Below are 23,894 nucleotides of genomic sequence, written 5' to 3'. Positions count from 1 at the left end.
TCGATTGAAATAGTCTGAAAAATAACCACTTCAGTCGAAGTTTACGATTGAACAAATTTCACTTTTAAACGTCTAGTCCCTAGTTTCCGACTGTTCCGGGGCTGGAACATTTCATGGGAGGGGGGCGTCATGTAGATCAATGATATTTTTTTTAGAAACTCAAAATCTCAGTGGGGGGGGGGGGGGGGCGACAAGGTTTCATGTCGCCCCCCCCCCCCCCCCCCCGTGACTACGCCACTGCAAGTATCCTGTTCATGCATGGCTGATTACCAGTGAATCTTATACTGACTGTGGTTAATACCCAGGCCGAATGTTGGTCGAAGAGAAATACCGGTAACCTTTCCCGTTTTTTGGGGAGACAACGAATTATCCAAAGGGACATTTTCTTTTTACTCACGGTGTATACCCTCTGGAATCATCACAAACACGACATATTGATTTCTGTATAGAAACTTTTATTATTAAAATGACCTCTATTTATCCAATTACAAACAGCTTTGAAACAAACAAATTTACTAATAACACTTGTATCAAGCCAAATGGTCATAATAAAAATGACTTATAGGGCCTATCAGGGGCGTAGCAAGGTCAATTTTTTTAGGGGGAGGGAAGGTAAACGTTTCTTTAGAAGGGGCACCCGCTCACCCGTGATAAAAATGTACCATCTTCCGATGGGGGTGATGTTCAAAACAGACGATTATGCACACTAACGGACAATAAATGGCGCTTTTCACGGCAACACGCGTGAAATTTAACAAAGTACTCGTAACGACCGCTGCCACACAAAAGGCACTCCTTTTTGGTACAAAAAGGCACTTGTTCGGAAAAAAGGCACTTGTTATAAAATATATTGGGGGTAAACGCCGTAGGGGGGGGGAGGGGAATGCACTTGAATGGAAAAGGGCGGTCTTTACAAAATATACCCCCTTTAATACCACCACAAACCCCCTAACCCTCACGCTGGCTACGCCTATCCCTATGACGTACTTTTTATTTCCAGGTGATTCAGGTAAAATTTGAGTTTAGACGTACTTAAAAAAGTGTGCATTTGATTAATATAAAGGAATTGACATGCGATTGACTTCACTAATTGTTCAAATGATGTTAATATCTGTTTTTCCACCTGTGGGATTTGCCCCTATTGTTTCGCTTACTCGATCACTTTTCTTCACACGATTGGGATTGTGGTTCTGACAAAGTGGGAACAACGCGCCGAGTGCATGAATCAAAGCAACTGTCACTCTCCAATACATAAAACAAAATTTGAAAAAAAGAAAAAAATACGTTACAATTTACATGTGTATAAGAATGGTGAATACAAAATGTAAAAAAAAAAATACAATATTTAATGCCAAAAACTCCGAGTGGATTAAAAAAATAAGAATATGGCAGGACCTTGTATCACTTTCAAAGTCTAGGACATGAAAGGCCAGTCATTAAGCTTTCTTTTAGTACAAAGAAAATATAATACTAACATGTAATATAAACTAAACTATATATCTTTCCCGGTTATACTTATATCACTCAAATTCCATGGGAAGATACTTTATTCCCGATTTCGAATTTACATCAATTTATATTTGGTCTCGTGTAATTTCTGATCTTAACTAATTCGTCTCGTTTAAAGACTGACATTGAATCGAAAAAAACAAATTCGATATATTTTTATCATTTATTTCAATAATTATCTCGGTCATTCAATGTCCTTGGTTGCAAGCTGAAACGTTACGGTCAGATATAAAAAAAAAAACCTAAATCTATGTGCAGATGATCATGGAATCCGGCGGAACACACATGGCTCATTTGCTTGGATTTTCTAGTTTCTTAAAATAAAGGGCAAATGGAGACAAATGGTATTCGTTTATGGGCTGATTTCTCCAAAAGGAACATCACGTACGCACATTAAACTACTTCAAAGCAAAATAAGGACCGTATGCGTTACATGCATCCCAGGTGGATGTTCTTTGTTGTTTCAATTCAGTAACAAGACAGCACAAAAGGTTAACGCCTATCCAAACTATCCAAAACCATTGCCAAGACCAAGACCGAAGCGCGAAAAGGAATAATTTTAAAAATCTGCATTTTCAATTCAACGCCAGTCTCCACATGTATTGAGACGAATTCCCCGAAAATAAGGACGAATGTGAATGCTACAGATTTACCAGGATATAAATGTATTGGTGTAAATTCAAAATAAGAATTACAAGTGGGGCCCAACAACGTCTTTGAACAAAATGCAAGAATCGTTTCACGGAATTTGAAGTCGTGTAAAAGTGACCGTACCGAGGAAACATATTATTATTGTACATAAATAGATATAAGGCAAGATAATGGCTTCATTTAAACATGCCTTAAAAATATTAACCTCGTCCATTAGCAGAATGGCGAATGAAGATTTAGGTTAAAACTTGTACAAAAATCTGATTCAAAAATTGGCAAGATATAAGGCAAGATAAGGGCTTCATTTAAATATGTCTAAAAATATCAGCCTCTTCCATGAGCACAATGGCAAATGTAGACTTAGGTTAGAACTTTTACAAAAATCTGATTCGAAAATTGGCAAGATTTAAGGCAAGATAAGGGTTTCATTGAAATATGTCTAAAAATATCAGCCTCTTCCATGAGCACAATGGCAAATGTAGACTTAGGTTAAAACTTTTACAAAAATCTGATTCGAAAATTGGCAAGATTTAAGGCAAGATAATGGCTTCATTTTAATATGCCTTTAAAATATCAGCCTCTTCCAGTAGCAGAATGGCAAATGTAGAAAAAGGTTAAACCTTTACAAAAATCTGATTTAAAAATTGGCAAGATATAAGGCAAGATAATGGCTTCATTTAAATATGCCTAAAACAAATATCAGCCTCCTCTATTAGCAGAATGGAAAATGTAGATTTAGGTTAAAACCTTTACCAAAAATCTGATTCGAAAATTAATCTTTTGGATTGAACAATATGCAAATGACCGTACCGTGAAAGCATTTTATTACATGTAATAAGCAGGACACAACAACACAGAGCAAGATAATGGCTTCATACAAATAAGCTATAAACAATGATCAGCCTCTTCTTATAGCAAAAATACTAAATTCTGATTTGAAAAAAAGATCTTTTTTTGAGACAAAGGATTCCCAGAGGCCATGTACAAATAAATTCCTTCGAAAAGAAACTTAAATTACGAGTGTTTGGAACAATCTGGATCATTTTAAGGGATAAATTATGTTAGTCCGACGGATTTCCCAATTTTTTCTTTATTTATATTGCAATGTTTAGACGTACAATTGGATGTTACGTAATAGTTAATCAAGCTTCACAGTACGCTGCGCCGTTGAGAATGGGGCAGGGACTTCGGAGTCAAAACTCGTCTCCTTGGGTTCTCCTGCAATACCAAGGTTTGCGATCTTATTTACAAAATATCTCTAATGAGTTCGAATGCATGACGACACCTGACCGATGATGACAAAAAATCTGAAATCCGTTCAATGTTTGAAATTGTTACTTCAATTGACTCTCTCTCTCTCTCTTTCAGGCGGGTTTAGACTGTCTCATGGTGTTTACATCCCGCCTTGACCATTACATGCATAAACTATAAGAATTACTTCTAAGTTACGACTGTGATAGTTTTTTCGATATCATTCTACCTGTTTTCATACCTTTATTTTCTCCAGACCTCTTCTCGTTATTGCACCTAGTAGATAAAGAGAGAATTGCAACTGTCATTCAATGCGTTCACTGATACTATAGGCTATAGTGAGCTCTTTCCGTTATTCGATAGATCGTTATTTCCATCAAGGCTAAAATACCAACTTTGAAAGGAAAACAAATATGTTTAAGCATGCCAAACAAAACTGCTAGCAAAGGCCTTCACCACAGCTGCTGCCGTTTTCTTAAACAAATGTTTTCAGGCCTTGGTAGTCGAGATTTTTCCTCATGTAAATTCAGACAAAACCATCCAAATTACTGCAGGACATTCGTTGTCTTTTTAAAACCAATTGTTTTGTCATTTAAATCGAAGATACCGCGCATGGAGAATGATTTTCGACGTGTTTAGGACCATCCCTGATTTTACAACGACCACAGTGCTTCCGAAAATAAATGTGTCATTATTACTATATAAGCGTACTGTCACAATAAAACCACCCTTTTTGTGTATCTGTGGCTAATATAAGGTAGTGTGAATAATTCTGTCCTTTTGAACCCTTGTATAAATATGCATGAGTGGATCAGAGCCCAAACCTAGCAAGCCGTGGTTGACTGATCAAGATAACAATAAGGACACATTCCACACACAATAATTCTACTAGGAGCATCTTCAACGTACCCACACAATACACATCATTGGTATCTCAACTCTGGTACGGGAGATACTTTGTATATTCATGAGTTTTGATTTGAATAAGAGTGGGGATGAAGTCAAGTTTGTATGAGTGTGAGAAAATGAGATGGTAACTGGTGGAAGGTTGCTGGAATTTGAAAGGAAAGTGAGGGAGTTGTCTGAAGTTGTCTCCATGATACTTATCTGTGTGAACGCCATTATTCTGCTCTGCTGCAGCGATATTTTGATACTTTAGGTTTTGTCATAGACAACAGCGAAGAGTTTCTGCAAGGTATAATATTCGTGAAAAACGTGGATTCTAGTCTCTCTTCTGGAGATACAAGAACAAACCCCAGGCTCACATGTGAGAGACCAAATATAGGGCCAAAAATAGTTCTGCTGCCGGTTACCTGAGGCTGATCCTATTTTTAAGGCCGCGAACCTACAAATTTTGTCGTAAATTGAAGCCAAAACAATCCTGCAGTTGTCTTTTCTGTCGTCACATAACACCATGATTTGCACTCATCTTGTGACTTTTGTGGCAGATACCTCTCTCGTAGTGGTAACCATCAGCCCCTAATGTCTTTTCTTTCAAGCACTCTGGCTGGTCGAATTGCAGCAGCTTATATATTCAAAATCTTCAGAGTGCTTTTCAAGCAAATATCTGCTTGATTGTGTTTGGGATATTATATTATCTACAGTAAGACCTACTTAATATAATAAAAGTGTTGGCATACCTCTACTTTTTCGTTTTGTTCAGGCTTCCTCCTCGATATCTGAAATCACAATGAAAATATACGACAGGATGCACATGACATGGCTTGTGAGTGTTTGAACAATATAACATTCAAAACGACTTAATGACATTAATGACTTTGATTTCTTTTGTAGTCTGCTTTGTTTATTTCAACTTATTATTTTTTTGGTTCAAGTCATCAGCAGATATCATTAACAAGACAGAGACAGGAGCATCATTGATTTAATACAGTCAGACACCTTGTTTACTGCGAAAACTGAAAATGTGACATTTTTGTGATTTATGTTTGAAACCCAAGTTGTATGTACTTAAAACTTCGGACAATTGACTGACATTTAGTGCACATATCACGCTTCTGTGCATATTAAACACAATTTTCGCAAGGTGTTGGATATTGGTTACAAATATTTACTTTTATTAATTGATTAATTGAGAGTGTTCACGAATTTAAAAGAACACAATTCTGTGTGATCGTGCGCAAGCCCCAATTTACCTTGCACACAGCAATAACCAAACCAACGATGGCAGCTAATGACAAGCACAAAGCAACTGCAGTCGCAATAAAAGCATATCGATAGCCATCCGGAGTGTCTGTAGGCCCAATCATGTCATTTTGAGAGCCTTCTGGAGCGTCATGAACCTCAGTTGTAAAGTCCAACCTAGGCATCACCGTTACAGCTGTGTTAGATTGAAGTGATGTCGAATCTGCAAATACGTGTTTGTAATTCGTTAAACAAAAACACTATAGTATGAGGTATTCATTAATATTCATAGCTGCCTTTGTGTTTGATATAATTGAATTGTAAAACAAGTCTTTCTCTGTAATAAAGGAGACAATTTTGATTAAAACACCCGAAAGATCATTACTGCTATTGCTCCTGAAGTTCTTGAATAAAGCTTACCATGTCAAATCAAGCCTGCCAGGGGCGGCGGAACCGGGGGGGGGGGGGGGGGGGGGGGCTGGGGGACGTTTGCCCCCCAGATTTTCCCAAGTGCCCCTTTTGCGGCCATAAATGTGCCCCCTTGAACAGTAAAGTGCCCCCCCCCAAGATACAACAAAATGCCCTTAAGGTATCTTACGATTTCTTAGAAGTAACCATATCCCAATAATGGTATAGATATTGTTGATATAAACGAGGAATCTGAAAATAAAGTCCCAAAACCCATACAATACGGCCTGAAAGGGGGCACATAATGCATATTTAGCATATAATCATTGGTAAAAAAGCGCCCCCTATGATGGAAGATGGTACCTTCTCCCCCCCCCCCCCCCCCACCACTATTTGATTTTACGGAGGCCAAGTGTCCGGTGAAAAAAAAACCTGTCGAAATTTCAGCACGGGTTTGCAAGTGCCCCTTTTTGGTGATGCCCCCCCCCCCAGTTTCAAACCCGTTCCGCCGCCGCTGAAGCCTGCCATCCGTTATGCAGCATAGGAAAGGGAAGCAAAATAATTTTTGAACAATTAAAAAGATTTACAGAGCTACCATTCGTTTCAATGTGCTTTAGAAAGACATCACACACAAAACAACTTCAACCAAACACATTAATAAATAGAACAACCGAAATCTCAACCAAAGACTGTGTACCACGACAGCTACTTTGATGAATATTATTTGAAATCGCATCGTGTAAGCACAATATGTAAGAGATTTAAAAAAAAAAAAAATTTTTAAAGTTTAGGAAAAATCAGAACTGATACATAGTACTTGTGGGAGAAAAAAAAGGTATTTTAGGCACGGAAATATTAGGAAAATGTATTTCTTTGTTTGAAAAAAAAACCTGTCATTTTTCATTATCTTTGGAGCAGATAATGTTAGATGCTGCTATAAAAGGCTCCAAAGTTTCATGAGTCGAGGCGTGCAAAGCAGGGATAGATGTTACCAAGCAAATTTGTAGAATTGATCGAGAGCAATATATTCCATGTGCACGTGGTGTTAGCGAAGTAGGGAGATGTGGTGACAGTCCCTAACACGCGGCTACCATTACAGGCCCATAATTGACCTGATACTTTTCAGGGGAAAAATTGAAACTTTTCTGCGTGAAAATGACTCTTTGCGAAGGTTCCCAAAATGTCCCGAAGCGTGATATAATCCAGTGCATTGCAGTGTCATTTTAACCCAGAAAAATATCGTTTTTGACCTGTAAAGCATAAGGTAGAATATTATCTTGATTTCGGTACTATCTGACCCATGAATTTTGAGAGTGTTCGTACCTAGTGCTACTCTACAAAGCAAATAAATATCCAGGCTCACGTGATGTTTGTAGGGTATAGAAGGCTGTCACCGTCACGTGGCTACCATTCCTGGCGCCCAGAGCCTCCCCGTATGCTTGACATCTGTACATGTACTTGTCCACATTACTCGCTACAATTGGGATTGATGCTGAAGTGGTGAAGGTGTTCACCGAAAACTCACCTAAACACACCCCAAAAAGCAGTACTATTATTGTAGTGGAAAGTGCAACAACTTAGGGCTAGTGGCCAATTTAATTTGGGGCCGTATCATAAGTCCGACACCTCATAAGTCTGACGCCTCATAAGTTCGACGCCTCATAAGTCCGACGTTGGAAAAAAGAAGCGTACGAGCCGTCGGACCTACGAGGCGTCGGAACTATGAGGCGTTGGAGCTATGATGTGTCGGACTTATGAGGCGTCGGATCTATGAGGCGTCGGACTTATGGGCCTTTATTTGGTTGGGGATACGATTTTGTCGGACTAATGAGGCGCCGGGCCTAAGAGGCGTGAGACTTATGAGCGGATCCTGTTAATTTCTATTGTATTTTATATAACACCTACATAGATCCTTGTCATTTTATTGGCGGGATTTAGTCACATGGGATTGAATCATTTGACAATTTTATTGACAAAATGTTGCTGTATGATGTACGTCGAACATCATGTAATTAGGTTTCATTTATCGTGCATTTTGGTTCCATTCTTTTTACTCCATTGCACGCGCGCCTCGTTATCGATCGAGGAGCATGAATTTTGCTTATTGCAATGATATGGCAGCGTTACGCGTTGATCGTACACGACATACCGTACTGACGCAATGTCGATCGCAATTGTTGACACGAACCCTGACACCTACAAGAGTAGGTTTATGATTTGCCGAAGAAAGCCATGGAATAAAGGCAACATAAATGTAAGCCTGTGTACTTTTTTCATAAAGTATCAAATGACAAGAATCGATTGAGGCAAAATCGATATGAAAATGGTGTTGTTTTTTTGGTATTGTGCAATGGAAGGAATATTTTCATTCGGTGAAAGATAACTCGGCTATATACTTCGATAACTCAGTTGAACCGTCAACCTTTACCTCATGAAAATATTCCTTCCATTGCACTCATAAACATTCATTATTTGTATACTTTTTCATGAATTGAGTTGAATGTGCCAGACTCTGCGCGTGACCATTATGTGCGTGCGCAGGCTGGGCGGAGCTTGACGTCCAGTAGAGCTGCTGGGTGCATGACATTGGTTGGCCAAGCGCTAAGCCAAGTACACGTAAGCTCGTTCACAATTATGTATGCTTTATTAGCCAGACACCAGGTGCATGATAATTGATATGCGTGAGTTAACTTGTGGCAGCGAGCAGACAAGAAATAGGTTGATTACTTGTGCTCTTCGTTTATGCAATGTCAGTGAATGCGCGGTTTGTACAAAGTTGGCGAATAGCGATTACAAAGCTGTACAATTGTACATTGCTTATGCTGTCGAACATTGCTGATGCTGGCATCGTTATTTATCGCTGATGCTATTGCTCATTGCTGCTGCAAGTACCGTACTTTCGGAATATAAGCCGCGGCTTTATACGTTGAATTTGCCTATGAAAATGTTTACTGCGGCTTAAACACAGGGCAGCTTATACGCCGAGCCTTGAAGAATAAATATGAGATCCAAATTTGTATTTAATGTACTGGTATAAGAAAAGGTCTGTTGCTGAAATGAATTATCAATTATGAGAGTCACTAACAAACCGAAAGCACGTCCAACGAAAATACACCGAGCGGTAAAAAAAAAAGTACGGCAGACTGGCCGAATGGTGAGTGAAAGCTGTCTCCGACAACCGGCTCTATGTGATCGATACTGATTCATGCACATGCTGCATGCATTCCCCATGGACCACACCATTTGTGGTAATAAAGGGGTGTACTTTCTTGGGAACAATAATTACCAATATTTTAGCTGTTTAAAAAAAAAATTATACTTTTTATGGAGTTCAAAACATTTCAGTTTTTCAACGTCACAATATAATTTTTTGGGTTGGATCAAAGTAAGGTTATGTCAAGGTCAAAGCTTTGACCCTTAAGGCCAAGGCCAAGGCTTTAACCATCAAGGCTCACGCCAAGGCCCTATACACAAATTTCAAATTGGAATTAAAACTGAGGCTCCCGGTGCTAAGCCACTGTATGACACTAAATACTTTTTTAATCCTCTCAATAAAAGACAGCTCAGAGGTATTCGGTCTCAGTGCCAATTTGAAATTCATCAGTACAAAACTAAGACACTGGAAAGACAATATATGAGGACTAAATAATAGGCTAAAGTAATTGCTAATATAAGTCAATGGAACTAGGCTAAAATGATGGGAAACGGAATAATAGAATGGGCACTTGCAAACCTGCTCTCTCTGCAGCGTAATTTAAAAAGAAATATATTAATTAATACGTGACTCGCTAGCAGGGTTCAATTTCAATAGTTTTGTTCAAATGAGTTGAAAAACATGCCCTACTAAGACATACTTCATTGGTGTGTCAACTTTGATTGCTTTAAAAAAATAATCCAGCTAGGTCACTTTCTTTTATATTCACCCTTTACATACAGTGAGTCAACCTTTGTGATAAATAGAGAAGGTCGTCTACACAGTATGTCGTCGAGACAAATACATTATTATTATTATTATTATTTATTTGACCTCAACAAAGAATTACAAACAGTGATACAAAACCAAACAATAATTACACAAAAGTGGTTGAAAACTCACTACAAAAGGAACGTATAAACATGTAATTTAAAATTAAAAAAAAAATAATGAAGTTGAGGGCATGCACTTTAAATGACAGCTAGGCTCCCATGAAAGAGTAGTGGAATCACAAAAGACACACGTGGTGACAATTTTCACACTGAACATTCTCCATAATGGGACTAATAAAATTTGTCCAAAATGACAGATTTTGATCACAGTTGATACGAGATAATTATAGCCGACATGTTCAATGGAAAAGTGTTTAAATATGATTATGACAAAATGCTATATTTAAGCGGATAAAGCACATACAATCATGAAAATATGGAAAAGGACAATTCCGTCCTAGTGAGATCAACTCTTGCCGGAGAGAAGCGGATTGACACGTACGTCAAGGCGAAATACGTATTACAAGTCTGGGCCTATACACTCGGCGTATTACAACGGTTCACAACATTACGAAATTATATATGTGAAAACTTAGTTATAATAACTAAGATTATAGATTCGGATTTTTTTCAAAAACTTTGCACAGCAAAGGTCTTTAATATGCGAGCAGATTCGTTGATGAATTATGCAACTGACAACACCGCGTCTTGATTCTGACCATTCAGCGGGAGCCTTATATCTGGTCTTCCGTATTACCCTTGATGTATTATAAAAACAAGTCAGACACATTAATTAATCAATAGCTTATCAACATTTCTGATCGAAATGACGTCACATTTTTTAAAAGTGACTCCGAATGAATTGCTCAGATAATATCAGACCTTGCAATTTGGATACGAAGAGGGCTGCATCCGACAACGGGTGATACTCAGACTAGGGATGACCCGCCACCTTATTTTTTCTCTAGCTGAGATAAAATTAATGGCACGAACTTGCTAAGGATACGACTGTACTTGTATAAGCCTACCTACAGACTTGCTTTGCAGCGCTGTCACAAGTGTCGTATTATGCTCATCTCGTCCGAATTAGCTGTGGAAATAAGTGTATTAGAATCCTTCTTCCCTTCCCTTTTTCGTATGTAGTCAAATTCGATTTTCAAATCTACGATGATTTTTCCTGCATTTTAAGGCAATTCAATAATAAATTTGGAAACTTCATCATTCCACAACATCAGTCGGTGGCTGAACCGGCGGAGGTTTCCAACCCCCTACCCTTCTAGGTCCACTCCTGAAAAAAATACGCCGTGCAAAGTAAAAGTTCCTATTCAAAGACATGCTAAGAATTTACAGCCTGCTCATGTTATACAATCACAATGTTACGGGGGTGATACACCCTCAGATTCAGTAAATACATACTCAGTTGTACGGTGAACCTATCGCTGATGAGTTGTGTGCCGCCATCACTATACTCAAGCAGCCATCTGAGAGCCACGGCAGGCTTGGTATCCCGTACGATGCAGGTCAAGTTTGTTTTTTTGATGTCGTTCGACCACTCCACCTCGCATTCGGACTCCGAGACACGTTGAATGCATTGAGTCACATCGGGAAACGGCTTCTGAGGAGCCACTATATGAACAAAATACCATGGACAAAAATTAGGATAAGAGGCTTTAAGTGTCACCGGAATCTTTTACAAGATGACAGCTAATTACATTGCTACATTATTTCACGTATAGATTCATCACTCAACAGCTACATATTTTATTTACATTTGCTTCTTTTTCGGATTTTTTTGGTGTCAAAACTTTGACTTTTAAAACCCAACTTCGCTTTATAGTCTTGTAGTGTACGCAAACTGCAGTGATCTATTTATAGTGCAACCAGTGTATGATGTCATTTGTTGATCGTCTGTACATTCTAGTACGTGTGTACTCTAGTGTGTAATTGCATGACATGGAGCGTGAATACAATACGAGGCAACCAGAAAAGTATCCCCAATCTTTGTCTCTCATTAATCGGGTATTAATTGACGTACGAATACAACAGTGGCGACGAGGATGAACCTTGAACACACGGGCTACGCACAGGGATACTACGGACTGTAACTGTGTGAAACGACGGGTGAGTTTTCACGACGCATAGTAACGATACGTTTTACGATAAACAATAATGACGACCTTTCAGAGAACTGTGTTCAAGGAACTTAACCCAGTGGATGGTGATATTGATACATATTTGGAGAGACTTGATCAGTATTTCGTTGCTGTGGACATTGCAGAGACAGAGGCAAACGCTGCCAAACGCAAGGCTATTTTGTTGAGCAGCATTGGTTTCAGTAAAGGATAATGCCCGAGGTACCCGAGCGGCATTATCCGACTCCACCCGTGACGTCCCCCTATTGTTTCTAGCGCTCCATTATTTTGCACGAATGGAGCGACTTTGTTTCATACAAAGACACAAGCTTTGTCTTATTGCGTAACTGTAAACTGCATTAGTATAAATGGAATTTTACAGAATTGTACTGCGAATAAGAATATGTTCTTACGCAACCAATACAATGCTGGATTCTAGGCGCGCTTGGTATAAATGCTAAACCCCACCCAGGCACCATTTGCATTCGTTCTTGAATAGCGTGCTGATGGCAGGCAGTGTTCAGTTTCAGGAAGTTGAGGAAATAATGCCGTACGTGGGATACAGTGGAATTATCATGCGGGCCAGGAAACCGTCTTTGATAGTTGCTGAAACTAGCTCCGTGGATATATCGGATGATAATTTACTGGCCGCTTCAAACTTTGCCTGCGACATATAAAAGTTCATTTCGACACTCCAAATGAATATTAAGATTGCATGTACGAGTATAAAGGTAAGAAGTTACCCTTTTTGTCAAGTAAAAATAACAGGTAATAAAATCAAAAATTTAAATGTTGTATTTTGAGCATGATAATGTCAGATAACTTTATTGTTTAATTTGCTATCTGATGAAGTTTATTCAGAAATCGTGTTTGCACTAAGACTGTTCTAATTCGAAGCTCTCTGTGTCGTCACTTTGCAATTGTCAAAGCTACCCTGTGCCTTTTACGGCTTTGTAAGACTTATAAGTGGGTTTACAGGAATATGACCTTATGCTTCCGTCTAATTGTTTGACCCAAAAACTACTTTTCTGATTTTGTTTTCTTCTAATTCTGGCTTTACAGACTGTGGATAGTGTCACGAAAAAGGTCCAAACTAGCGGGCAGTCTCCAGTCGGACTACTTCGTAACCAACGCAACTCGAGACTATAACTACTCATCATTGGACAAGGAAGGACGAGCTAAAACCACTCAAAATTGCAAGATTAAGATTTTGGTGCATTTTTTAAGCAAAACGGCTACAAGTCTTCTGGGTTTACATTGCACGAACTTGTGATTTTTCTTCAAATGTTCTTGGACACCATGGAAAAGACCTACACTGTTTTCAGGATGATGAGTTCTTGCCGATCAAGAACTTCTAGCACTGCATGCTAGGCATTGAAACCCAGGAACAAGATCGAGATGTAAACTGTACTGCGAACCTTGTCAAAACATTTGCTTTAACTGTGAAACATTTATATCGTTGAAACGTTTATATTGTTGCATGTAACATTACTATATACGAACATTCTGTAAAAGAAAAAAAATGGTACTTGACTTTCGCCTTAACACTGTAAGAAATAGTATAAGAAAATGCATAAAATTCTATTTGATAAACGGTGTAGCATGCTATCTAAAAACATAAATATTTCTCAATTTCACGTAATCGTACGAATGATGCATAAAATTCCACTTGAGAAACGGTGTTAGACTTATGAGAAAATTCTGTGCGAAAAAAATGGTTCTTGACTTACATATATATAAGAAAATGCATAAAATTATCATTGAGAAACGGTGTAGTAGAGTTGCAACTGTGCAAAACTATCATTGTGTCATTTTTGGTGTTTCTTTATTTCCCGCTCCATTATTTTGTAGGAATGGAGTGATGGAGGCATTTATTACCTTCCAAAAGAATGGAGAGGTATCGCCTCCAACGCTCCATTCGTGCAAAATAATGGAGCGCTAGGACAATAGGGTGACGTCACGGATAGAGTTTAACGGCATATAAGACACTTAAAGACTTGTCTTTTCCGCAACAGCCCAAGGAAAAGTCATTCGAGGATTTGAGTAAACTGTTACGGGGACACTACAGACCCAAGAGACTGGCAGTCGCAGAGAGATTTCGATTTCATAATGCTAGACAAATGCCAGGACAATCGATCTGTGAATACGTTGCTCATTTGAAGAGAATGGCTGTATATTGTGACTTTGCGGGGGATCAACTGCAGGAGAGTTTGCGCGATAGATTCATCTGTGGGCTGCAGTCTGAGAGCATCCAAAAGAAACTGCTCGCACGCAACTACAATTTCCAACAAACTCTGGATCTTGCTCTCGCAGAGGAGGCTGCTGCAAAGAATGTGAGAGACAGGGGCACCATGGAGACTAAGCCAGTGAATAGGGTGACTTCTCACTACAAACGTAATCAAAAATGGCAAAACCAAGGTCATCGCAGCCAAGGAAACATTGCGACCGCTGTGGACTGAACAATCACAATCGCGATGATTGCCGATACAACAGTGCCACATGCTACAAGTGCAGGAAAGTTGGACATTTGCAGTCAGAGTGCAAGTCTGATAGTAAATCAGGCCCTGCACCACCAATTACGAAATACATGCCCCAACAGCGAACCAAGCCAAAAGGACGCGTTCGCTATGTGGGAGACGACAAAAACGCTCGCGAATTTCACGATCCCACTGATGATGCATATCGCGGTGACATTACATTCGTCGACTCGTCGACCCATACAAATGGAACTTGACACAGGTGCCGCTGCATCAATCATGAGCCAGTCAGACTACCACAAATATTTGGGGCGCTGCATTCCAATGCAACCGGTGAATCGTGTTCTACACACTTACGCGGGTGCCCAATTGCGAATTTTGGGCCAACTGGTTGTCGAGGTTCAGTACGGCGACCAGAAAGCAACGTTACCCTAATCATCGTCCACGCAGACAAGAACGCACCACCCTTGTTAAGCAGGGAGTGGTTGACAGTTCTCAAGCTGGACTGGCCTAATCTGTTTTCTCAGGATCAATACGGTGTGAAATCTGACCCAATCGCTGAGCTGAAAAGTGAATATAAGGACATTTTTCAGCCAGAGTTAGGCACAGTACGTGGAGTTACGGCAACACTGCACGTCAAGGAAGATGCTTTTCCAGTTTTCCACAAGGCTCGCACAGTGCCAATGGCTCTTCGCCCTGCAGTCGAAAAGGAGCTTGAGACAAAATGGAGCAAGAGACAATCTTTACCCAGTTGATTTCAGCGAGTGGGCGACACCCCTGGTCCAAAATCGACTTGAAATGCGCATATCAGCAAATGTTGCTAGAAGACAAATCCCAAAAATACGTCACGAATAACACGCACAAGGGACTGTATCAGTATACACACTTTCCATTCGTTATCTCATCGAGTCCTGCAATCTGTCAGAGATTCATTCATCGAACAAGTACTAGCAGGTCTGGACAGCACATGCGCAATCATGGATGATGTGCTTGTTACAAGCAAGACGGATGAGGAACATCTCCGCAATGTAAAGAACGTTTTCCAGCGATTCCAGAAATACGGTCTCAGGTTGAAGACCGAAAAGTGTCGGTTCATGCAGGAGAGCGTAATCTACATGGGACGTCGAATTTCTGCAAAAGGGAATCAGCCAACCGACGACAAGGTTGACGCGACGCAACGCTCCAGTTCTACAGAATGTCACGGAGCTTCGCTCATGGTTGGGGATGGTCAACTTCCAAGCGCAGTTCCTTCCCAACCTGTCGACCATGGCCCATTCGTTAAACGAACTGTTCGGGGATTGTCCTTGGCAGTGGACGGATGAATGTACCAGGGCATTTGAGGCAGTGAAGGACACCATCAGTTCAGACAAATGTCTCGCTCACTACGACCCAGCACTCCCTCTCGAGCTCGCAACGGACGCATCACCATGTGGACTTGGAGCAGTCATGCTGCATGTGTACGCTGACGGCTCCAGACATCCTATAGCACATCCTATTACAACATCGAGGACTAACGCCTCGATAGCCTACCAGTAACCAGTAAGGAGATCTCACACGCTACAAGAACTGATCCTGTGCTTTCACGCGTGTTAGAGTTCACTAAAAGTGGATGGCCAGCAGAGGTAAGGGACGAACACCTCAAACCTTTCTTCAATCGCAGACACGAACTATCCACGGAACAGGACTGTTTGTTGTGGGGATTAAGAGTTGTGGTACCCTACAAGTACATTCTTGGTGAGTTACATGATGCTCATCCAGGAATTGTCAGGATGAAAGAAATTGCACGAAGCTACGTTTGGTGGCCTAACATCGATCGCGACATCGAACAGACTGTTCGTCTCTGTGCTAACTGTCAACAGACTAAACACCTTCCAGGTGTGGCACCCCTAATGCCATGGGTGTGGCCTAGCTCTTCGTGGCACAGAATTCACATCGATTTCGCGCAGAAAGATGGTCACGATTTCCTGATCGTCATTGACGCATACGCAAAATGGCCAGAGATCTTCCACATGAGTAGCACCACCGCGAATGCAACCACCACGGTGCTGCGAGACTTATTCAGCAGGTATGGCATCCCCTACCAACTTGTCAGTGACAATGGACCGCAATTCACAAGTGAGGAGTTCCAACGGTTCCTCAAGGTGAATGGCGTGAAACACGTTAGAGTTGCACTGTACCACACCGCAAGTAATGGTGCAGCAGAACGAATGGTTCAATCCTTCATACGCGCTCTCAGCTCAAGCAAATCGAGTGGTCGGAGTTTGCAACAACGCATCGACAGTTTCCTGTTGACTTATCGCACTTCGACACATGCAACAACCGGTCGTACTCCTGTGAGTTTGTCCTTGCTATGCCCGGACGTTGAACGCAAGGTGGTCAACATGCAGAGCAACCAAAAGTTGCACCACGACAAACAGACCCAACTCCACGAGTTCTATGCGCCGAAAAGAGACTTGGTGGCTGGCCACAGTCGCAGAGCGCACAGCCCCAAAGTCTTACGTGGTGATTTTGCAGGATGGTCGAGTGTGGAAAAGACACGTGGATCAGATGAGAAGAGCAGAACGGTCTACAACCAGTCATTCTCAGAACTCAAGGAATAGGATGCACACCTCAGCTCACCAAGATACTGATAGGTCTGACCTAGCATCCATTCCGGTGTTTATCCCTACCGCTGAGACAGCTCCAGTCGTTGGCTCGCAAATTCCTCAGACAGAACTTACACACGCGCCACCCTCAAACATCACAAATGGTGAGCAAACTTCACAATCGGCTACACCGACCGTACCCGCATATTCCTGTGCTTCACCCAAACCCCTACGTCGCTCGTCAAAGGTCAGCAAACCCCCAAACAGACTCATTGAGACTATGGAATAACCTAACTGTTGTTCGCAGAGGCCTGCATGAGAGTTAAAATGTGCATGTACTGCACTTTGAGTTGTTACAGTTGTGTTAATGTTTATCTTGTTACTCATAACAAGTTGTTTAAACAAGTTTTTAAAGTTGCAGTTTTGAAACAAAAAAGGTTGCAGTTGAAATTGAACGGTATTGGAATGTCATGGGTTTAAAAAAAAATAAACAAACAAACACCCCAACAAACAAACAAACAAGAAGGAAATCCTACGGGAAGTTCAAGTGTTTGTAGGATTGGAATTTTTTTGCGAGGTGTGACATTGCTTTATAGACAGTATTTTTAGTCGAGGACATTTTCATAGGGTTGAAAATGATATTTTTTTGTGTACGGCTTCCATATTAAGGAAAGAGAGGATGAAGTGTATGCAGACTGCAGTGATCTATTTATAGTGCAACCAGTGTATGACGTCATTTGTTGATCGTCTGTACATTCTAGTACGTGTGTACTCTAGTGTGTTATTGCATGACATGGAGCGTGAATACAATACGAGGCAACCAGCAAAGTATCCCTAATCTCTGCCTCTCATGAATCGCGTATTAATTGACGTACGAACACAACAAATCTAATAGTTGATCATTTCCAAAACTTTTTTCATCCGTCATACGAACTACAAGGTTGCTTTGTCCAGGAATCAAGTTTCTTTCATTCACATTTGTCCTGGACACAGGTAATAGACACCAACAGGACAAAAAAAAGAGAATTTTATGAAGAGTAAAAAGAAGGATAAATTCTTTAAAAAAAATATATATATATGCATTTTCCTCTTGAACAGGACGAATCATAGTTTGGAACGGGGGAAACAAGCACCAGGCATGGAATAGCAAAGAAATACAGCACGTGGACCCCAAAAAACCGTATTTACTAATCGTGAACCCCTCACCTTTGACACGCATAGCCACGTGCCCATCAACCAACGCTCTTAACCTCGGTTTGACCCTACAGTAGTAGGTCCCTTCATCTGAGTCGGTGACGTTCTCAATAACCAGAGAGAAGTTTCCATTGATGTCATACTGGCCCTCCGGGATGCCGTTTTGTGGAGCGACGTTCCCCAGGAAGTAGGAGATCAAGATGTTTTCATCTCGAAGTACAGGGGAGTACCAGTACATGACTTCGATCTGATCCAGCGGGATTTGTCCGGATGCGACGGGAGGGCATGACAGGATGCCAGGGTTGCCTCGCTCCAGGAAGATGGTTCCATCCTCGATATCATTTGCTAGGATGAATCCACCAACCACTTCATGAACAAGCAAAAAGATAACAAATCATCTTCCATTACATGGTTCCCCAATATTGGTGAACGGGGAGAATTTTAATCTTATACAGTTCCAGAACTGCATGCACACTTTGAACTCTGAGCAAAGAGATATTACCCTTACCAGTCCACATGTAGTTGTTAAAAAGGTTTTAAATGCATAATATTGCCATATGTAACCAAAGAGATGCAGTATTTTGGTTGTAGAAACTTTGAACCTGTAATCGAATGGAGCGTATGATTGTTAAAAAAAACCAATGAATGTTATAATAAGAGTTGGACTGAAAATCAGAAATCTGTGGAACGTTTTGGCATGAAGATGTATGGAATTTTTAGTAATAGGCCTTCATACAACAAGGGCAGATGGGGGGACGGGGGCCATGCCCCCCCCCCCCCCCATAAAGAACCCATTTTTTAAAGTGAAGTCGTAATAAATGGATGCACTGCGCACAACATCATCTTTTCCTCCAAAAAAATGGGTCAAATTTGTCAGAAATGGCTTCAGATCGCACCACAGAGCATCTAGAAGCGGGCCCTGAACCCCACGCCGTAACTTTTGGACCCACTTTTGGGAGGATCAATTTTTTTGGGGGGGGGGGGGAGGGCCCAAAAACAATTGTGTTCTGGATCCGCCCTTGAAATACACTACATGATTGTGTGCATGTGCGCTTAGAAAAAAAAAGTTAACTTCAGTTCTCATTCTCTGGACACTTTACTGTGCTGGTTGGAATGGCACAAAAGTAATTTGTTTGAACGTGCAGATAATTGCAGCAAGTCGGCAAACATTTTCGAGCTGTAAAGTACCAGAGGACATACAGCTAATAATGAGGGATTCTCGGCACAATTGGTTTATAGATAGTAAGGGGACTAAACTCTCTTCGAAATTATTCTTTCTGGCGAGCTGTCATTTTGAAGAAATCGACGAAGAAGGTATTTCCGAAATTTTCATCATTTCAGTTCGTTTTCAACATAGATATATAATAAAAAAAAGATTATAACACCTCACCCACAGATTCTGTGTCTTAATTGGCCGAGAGCGAGTCACATGGTAATTTCTATTTTTGCTTTCTTTCAGTGCACAGCCAAAAGTACTATACCCGTAGCAATCAAGGTACTATACCATTAGCAACCAAAGTAATATACCACTAGCAATTAAAATACTTTACCCATGGCGCGGTATTTGTGTGCAAATGCATGCTGGTGTGCGCGTTAAGCGTTACGCGTAGCGCGTATTGTTCCCAAGAGAGCGCGCCAAAGAGTTGGGTTCAAACATTTTGTGAAGGGGTGGTTTGGAAGAAAGAAATGCTTTTCCAACCAATTTTGTATTGAAATTGAAGTTTATTTTAATTGTGTTCAGATTCATGTAATTAAAAATATTAAAATCAAGTAGAATCTGTGGGTGAAGTGTTATAAAACAAATACTGCATGCTTTATCTCGTGGTGAAGTAAAACTAGCCTCACTCGGTGATCCATGGAGCATTCTATTTTCCCAAGGCTTCACCTCGGGAAAATAGAATGTCCATGGATTACTTTGGGAGGCTAGTTTTACTACACCACTCAAGCATTCAATATTTGTATACTAAAACGGCAGTTCGTGCAGACGCGCGTTCTGCCGCGGGTGGCGCCCACTGATCTCTATATAAAGACTGGAAAGCGAATAGGGAGCCGCCAACCTCATTCCCCATGGGTACGATCGCGCTGCGCCATGTTGTTTCCCATCAAGCCTTGCGCGATCTTAACCCCTAGAATTGTGTAATTTAAATGTGTCAAAATATGGGACATTATAATTAGGGTTGCAGTTTATCCGTTTTACGTGCCGACGCCATCTTTAAAATGTTAAAAGTTGTGATTTTGAAGAATCAATCCTTCAAACATAACGTTTGGACTTTGCGTTATTTAGCAAAGATTTGTATTAAATGTACGTACCCCTTTCGTGCCTTTAAAACAACAGATACAGGGTTTTTTTTAGCGAAAAACGCGGCTGCCATAATCCATATCTTACAGGCATTGCGAATTTTGAATCACAATTTTTTTTCGTACGTGACGTTACGTGCAAAGCACGCGAGTGCATTATGGGCGCGCCCAGCGTGCAATCTTCGAAATTCGCTCGTACCCCCCGCCCTGCAAACAGGACGCTGGGAAACTCTGATGAGCTTCACAGAATCTTGTGAAGGAAATGGCCTATGACCTATGTATAAAGCATCTGGCTGCAGCTGTACAAAACCGCATTTAGACAATGTGATCAAATGCTATCCCCATAGAATTACGCACATTCCATACCGGATGTTATTTCTGTTTCATTGCAGACCATGTGGACACAATTTTGAGCGTCGCATAATGCAATCCGACCGTTCGTGACTCGAAACGGAGCCTGACCGAGTGACGGGAATTGTAAATTTACAACACAAATAAGTTTTTACAGAATTTCCTACATTATTACGCTTTTTCAATGAGAAAAAACATCTCTAAACTGGAATAAAAGAGTAATGATTCAGTTTTAACGGCCATTTCAAACCATGCAGAGTCATGACCTTGATGACGCGCAGGTCACTGGTCACGCAAAATCCAACCAATCAGAGCGTGAATTCATCAGAGTATCCCAGCGTCCTGTTTGCAGGGCGGGGGTTACGAGCGAATCTTCGAAATGCGCGCGCAGTACGCTGTGAATAGCCAATCAGCGTCATTTACGTCATCATCACAGCCAGGGGTTAGTGTAAGGAACGCGTACGCGCCCCAAGACCGGTGAGACCGCAGCTGGTGATCTACAAAGGACAAGTTGCGGTCTTTATAGGCATCATGAATACTTTTGTAACATCGCGGTTCACTTGATTTATATTTTGACCACCATGTACCACCACTGACCACGGTTTACAATTCTTCTTATATCGTGGTTTCCTTTTTTTTGGCCGCAGTTCCTTTTTCGGCGTTTTGGAAATAATAATCACTGCGAAAATGTGTCCTTTTTAGAACATCATATTACGTGTACGTGACCAAAATGCGCGTCAACTCTTCATATAGCGCGCGCGGTTTATAGGCAAAGAACGTTCGTAATATATACGCGGCCATCTTCATGAGACCAGGGGCGAATTGGTCAATTTGCAAAGTCTACTGTGTGACTGGTGTATGGATATCCGCTATCCAGTCTTTATATAGAGATCAGTGGCCGGGACGCGATATTTTTTATTACACAACTGAGCTAAAACTTCATCAGGTCTGTCGTTCAGCACCATAGAGCTATATTAAATTCAGCACCCTTCTTTAGATTTTGAGAACGTTTGTTGCTCAAAACGAACATAATGCACAAGTTACAAATGATGGACTGTCACTGTACCTCAAAAAATCTGAACACCCGGAAATAAAAATTATATAGGCAAAATCGTGTGTTGTGATCAAAAGTTCGTGCTTGGTTTTGAACTGTTTTCTCCAAAACTGTAATATCCACTGGGCTGAAACTACAACAGCTTATGTTTTGAACATTGTTCTTTGGATTTTGAGTGGTGTTATTATTTGAAACGATGATGCACCAAAAGCAAATGAACCTTTGTGCCTTTAATTAAAGGACCACTCATGGTCCTGTTTACGTATGGGTGTCCTATAAAATGCGTCCTTTGGGAAGGCCTATCTCCAGTGTTGAATTTAGTCTTTTGGCATAACCTGAAGTCCAACCCATCACCTCGCAACAAATCATAGTGACGTCTACATCAATGAGGTGCACCCAAAGTCTGAAAATCTTAGGGGAGAACTTGAAAGATTTGTGACTTCTTGCCACAATTATGTGCACTTATTAATAACGCTGAGGTTTTTAAAGCCCAGAGTGCAAAACAACAAGCACATGCACACATTCATTCCTTTTATGATATTCAATTACTGAGTATTATCCACAGTGCCGTAAGGTCAATGATCTTCATTGGAAAGAATTCCAGCTGGAGAAAAAAAGATAGAAAAATGCTGTGTTAATATCGGGGAAAATAGAAATTATCTTTGCAATTTTTATACACTTTGCGAATGGCGTATAGCTTATAGGCCTGAGATTATCGTGCGCCACTTACATGTTACACTGTAGTCCGTGGGATATGGGGGTCCCAGTGCACCCCCCCCCCCCCCCCCCCCCCACCCACCCACCGAACCCATCGCCATTGATATTTGTTTGATTCTTGGTATGTTCCCAACAGGAAAAAAAATGTTACCAGTTAAAATTTAGGGATGCTCTCTCTCTCAGGAGGCCAATTATTGGAATTTCCTATGATTGAGCTTAGAAGGCATTTTCGTAGCACTAGGGTTGGAAGGGGACAAAACAAAATGCCATAACCTAAGCAGACCTTGACTGATCTTAATCAAACTCAGCACACTTATTCTTCATGAATGGGTCTTTCAAAAAACGTTGGTTTCCATGGAAACCAACTATAGTGGGCGCTACATCATCAACATTACAGCTTACTTTTCGTCTTCAAAGCCACCAAATCATAAAACATATAAAGCTAAGTTATGATTATCCAACTTCTGTTGAGCTGGTAGGTCTTGGCAAATTGAAAGTTTTTTTTATTAGTTAGACAACGTTCCGCTGAATCAAGGTTCTGGCATTCCTAGCCTTTGGGTTGGTAGGTATCAGGTCCATCTTCCAGATACATGGCCATATCTTTACCAATCTTGCTTAAATTTGACATGGTATATGTTCATATATTTATCTTTTAAAAATGCTTTGAATCGTCATGGAAATCGTCTACAGAGCCTGATTCTATACCAAGATAAATATAATAATATATGTACATTTTTCAATAAGTAGAGATTTTGTGAACTTTTAGTCTAAGTGACAGTTAAATAAAAGGAAAATCAAAAATAGCAATATGGATGTGATCCATTCTAGCCTGTTGGATCCAAAGTTGTAAACACAAATGGGGTAAAATATTGAAATTACTTCATTTATGGAAGATTTGTCATCTAATCTAGGCGTAGATGGAAATATTTTTAGCTCAGCGATGGACATATCGGAAATACTGGTTCATTAGTCAACATTACACATGTAAATATCAACTAGGACGGAACCAGAGTGTTTATTGCTGGGGGGGGGGGTGAGGCTGTCTGGGGAGCTGAAGGGCTTTCACAAGTGACAAATTGCCTTATTTGTGAATATTTCGGTCACTGACGGGGGGGGGCGACTCCAGCCCATGTCCACTCCCAAGACAGCAAAGTCACAG

The 23,894-nt window shown here is 40.7% G+C and overlaps 1 protein-coding gene across 2 annotated transcripts; it reads right to left on the bottom strand.

Moving 5' to 3' along the window:
* Positions 1-3,155: 3,155 nt before the first annotated feature.
* On the bottom strand, positions 3,156-22,619 carry LOC119726510. 2 transcript variants are annotated; one of them, XM_038198233.1, is made up of 8 exons: positions 22,568-22,619; positions 18,328-18,681; positions 11,344-11,553; positions 7,325-7,486; positions 5,565-5,776; positions 5,052-5,090; positions 3,653-3,687; positions 3,156-3,378 (listed from the first exon to the last, which is right to left on the bottom strand). In XM_038198233.1, the coding sequence occupies exons 1-7, from the start codon at positions 22,605-22,607 to the stop codon at positions 3,679-3,681; spliced, it is 1,026 nt and encodes a 341-aa protein (XP_038054161.1). In that variant the 5' UTR covers positions 22,608-22,619; the 3' UTR covers positions 3,156-3,378; positions 3,653-3,678. The 2 variants fall into 2 exon arrangements, with proteins under 2 accessions (XP_038054161.1, XP_038054162.1); XM_038198234.1 differs by lacking the exon at positions 3,156-3,378 and having other exon boundaries at positions 3,649-3,687.
* Between the last annotated feature and the right edge of the window lie 1,275 nt (positions 22,620-23,894).

This window comes from Patiria miniata, unplaced genomic scaffold, assembly GCF_015706575.1.
Source record: "Patiria miniata isolate m_02_andy unplaced genomic scaffold, ASM1570657v1 HiC_scaffold_2, whole genome shotgun sequence".
NCBI classification, from domain to species: domain Eukaryota; kingdom Metazoa; phylum Echinodermata; class Asteroidea; order Valvatida; family Asterinidae; genus Patiria; species Patiria miniata.
The sequence above is the reverse complement of the archived record's forward strand: the minus strand, read 5'-3'. Positions and strand labels throughout refer to the sequence as shown.

Coding starts and splice junctions, on each gene's coding strand:
- LOC119726510 (XM_038198233.1), bottom strand. CDS start 22,607: ATGAAGATCATTGACCTTACGGCACTGTGGATAATACTCA. Junction 18,682..22,567: donor GGCACTGTGGATAATACTCA/GTAATTGAATAT, acceptor TTGTTCATGAAG/TGGTTGGTGGATTCATCCTA. Junction 5,777..7,324: donor CTATACCCTACAAACATCAC/GTGAGCCTGGAT, acceptor ACGTATTTGCAG/ATTCGACATCACTTCAATCT.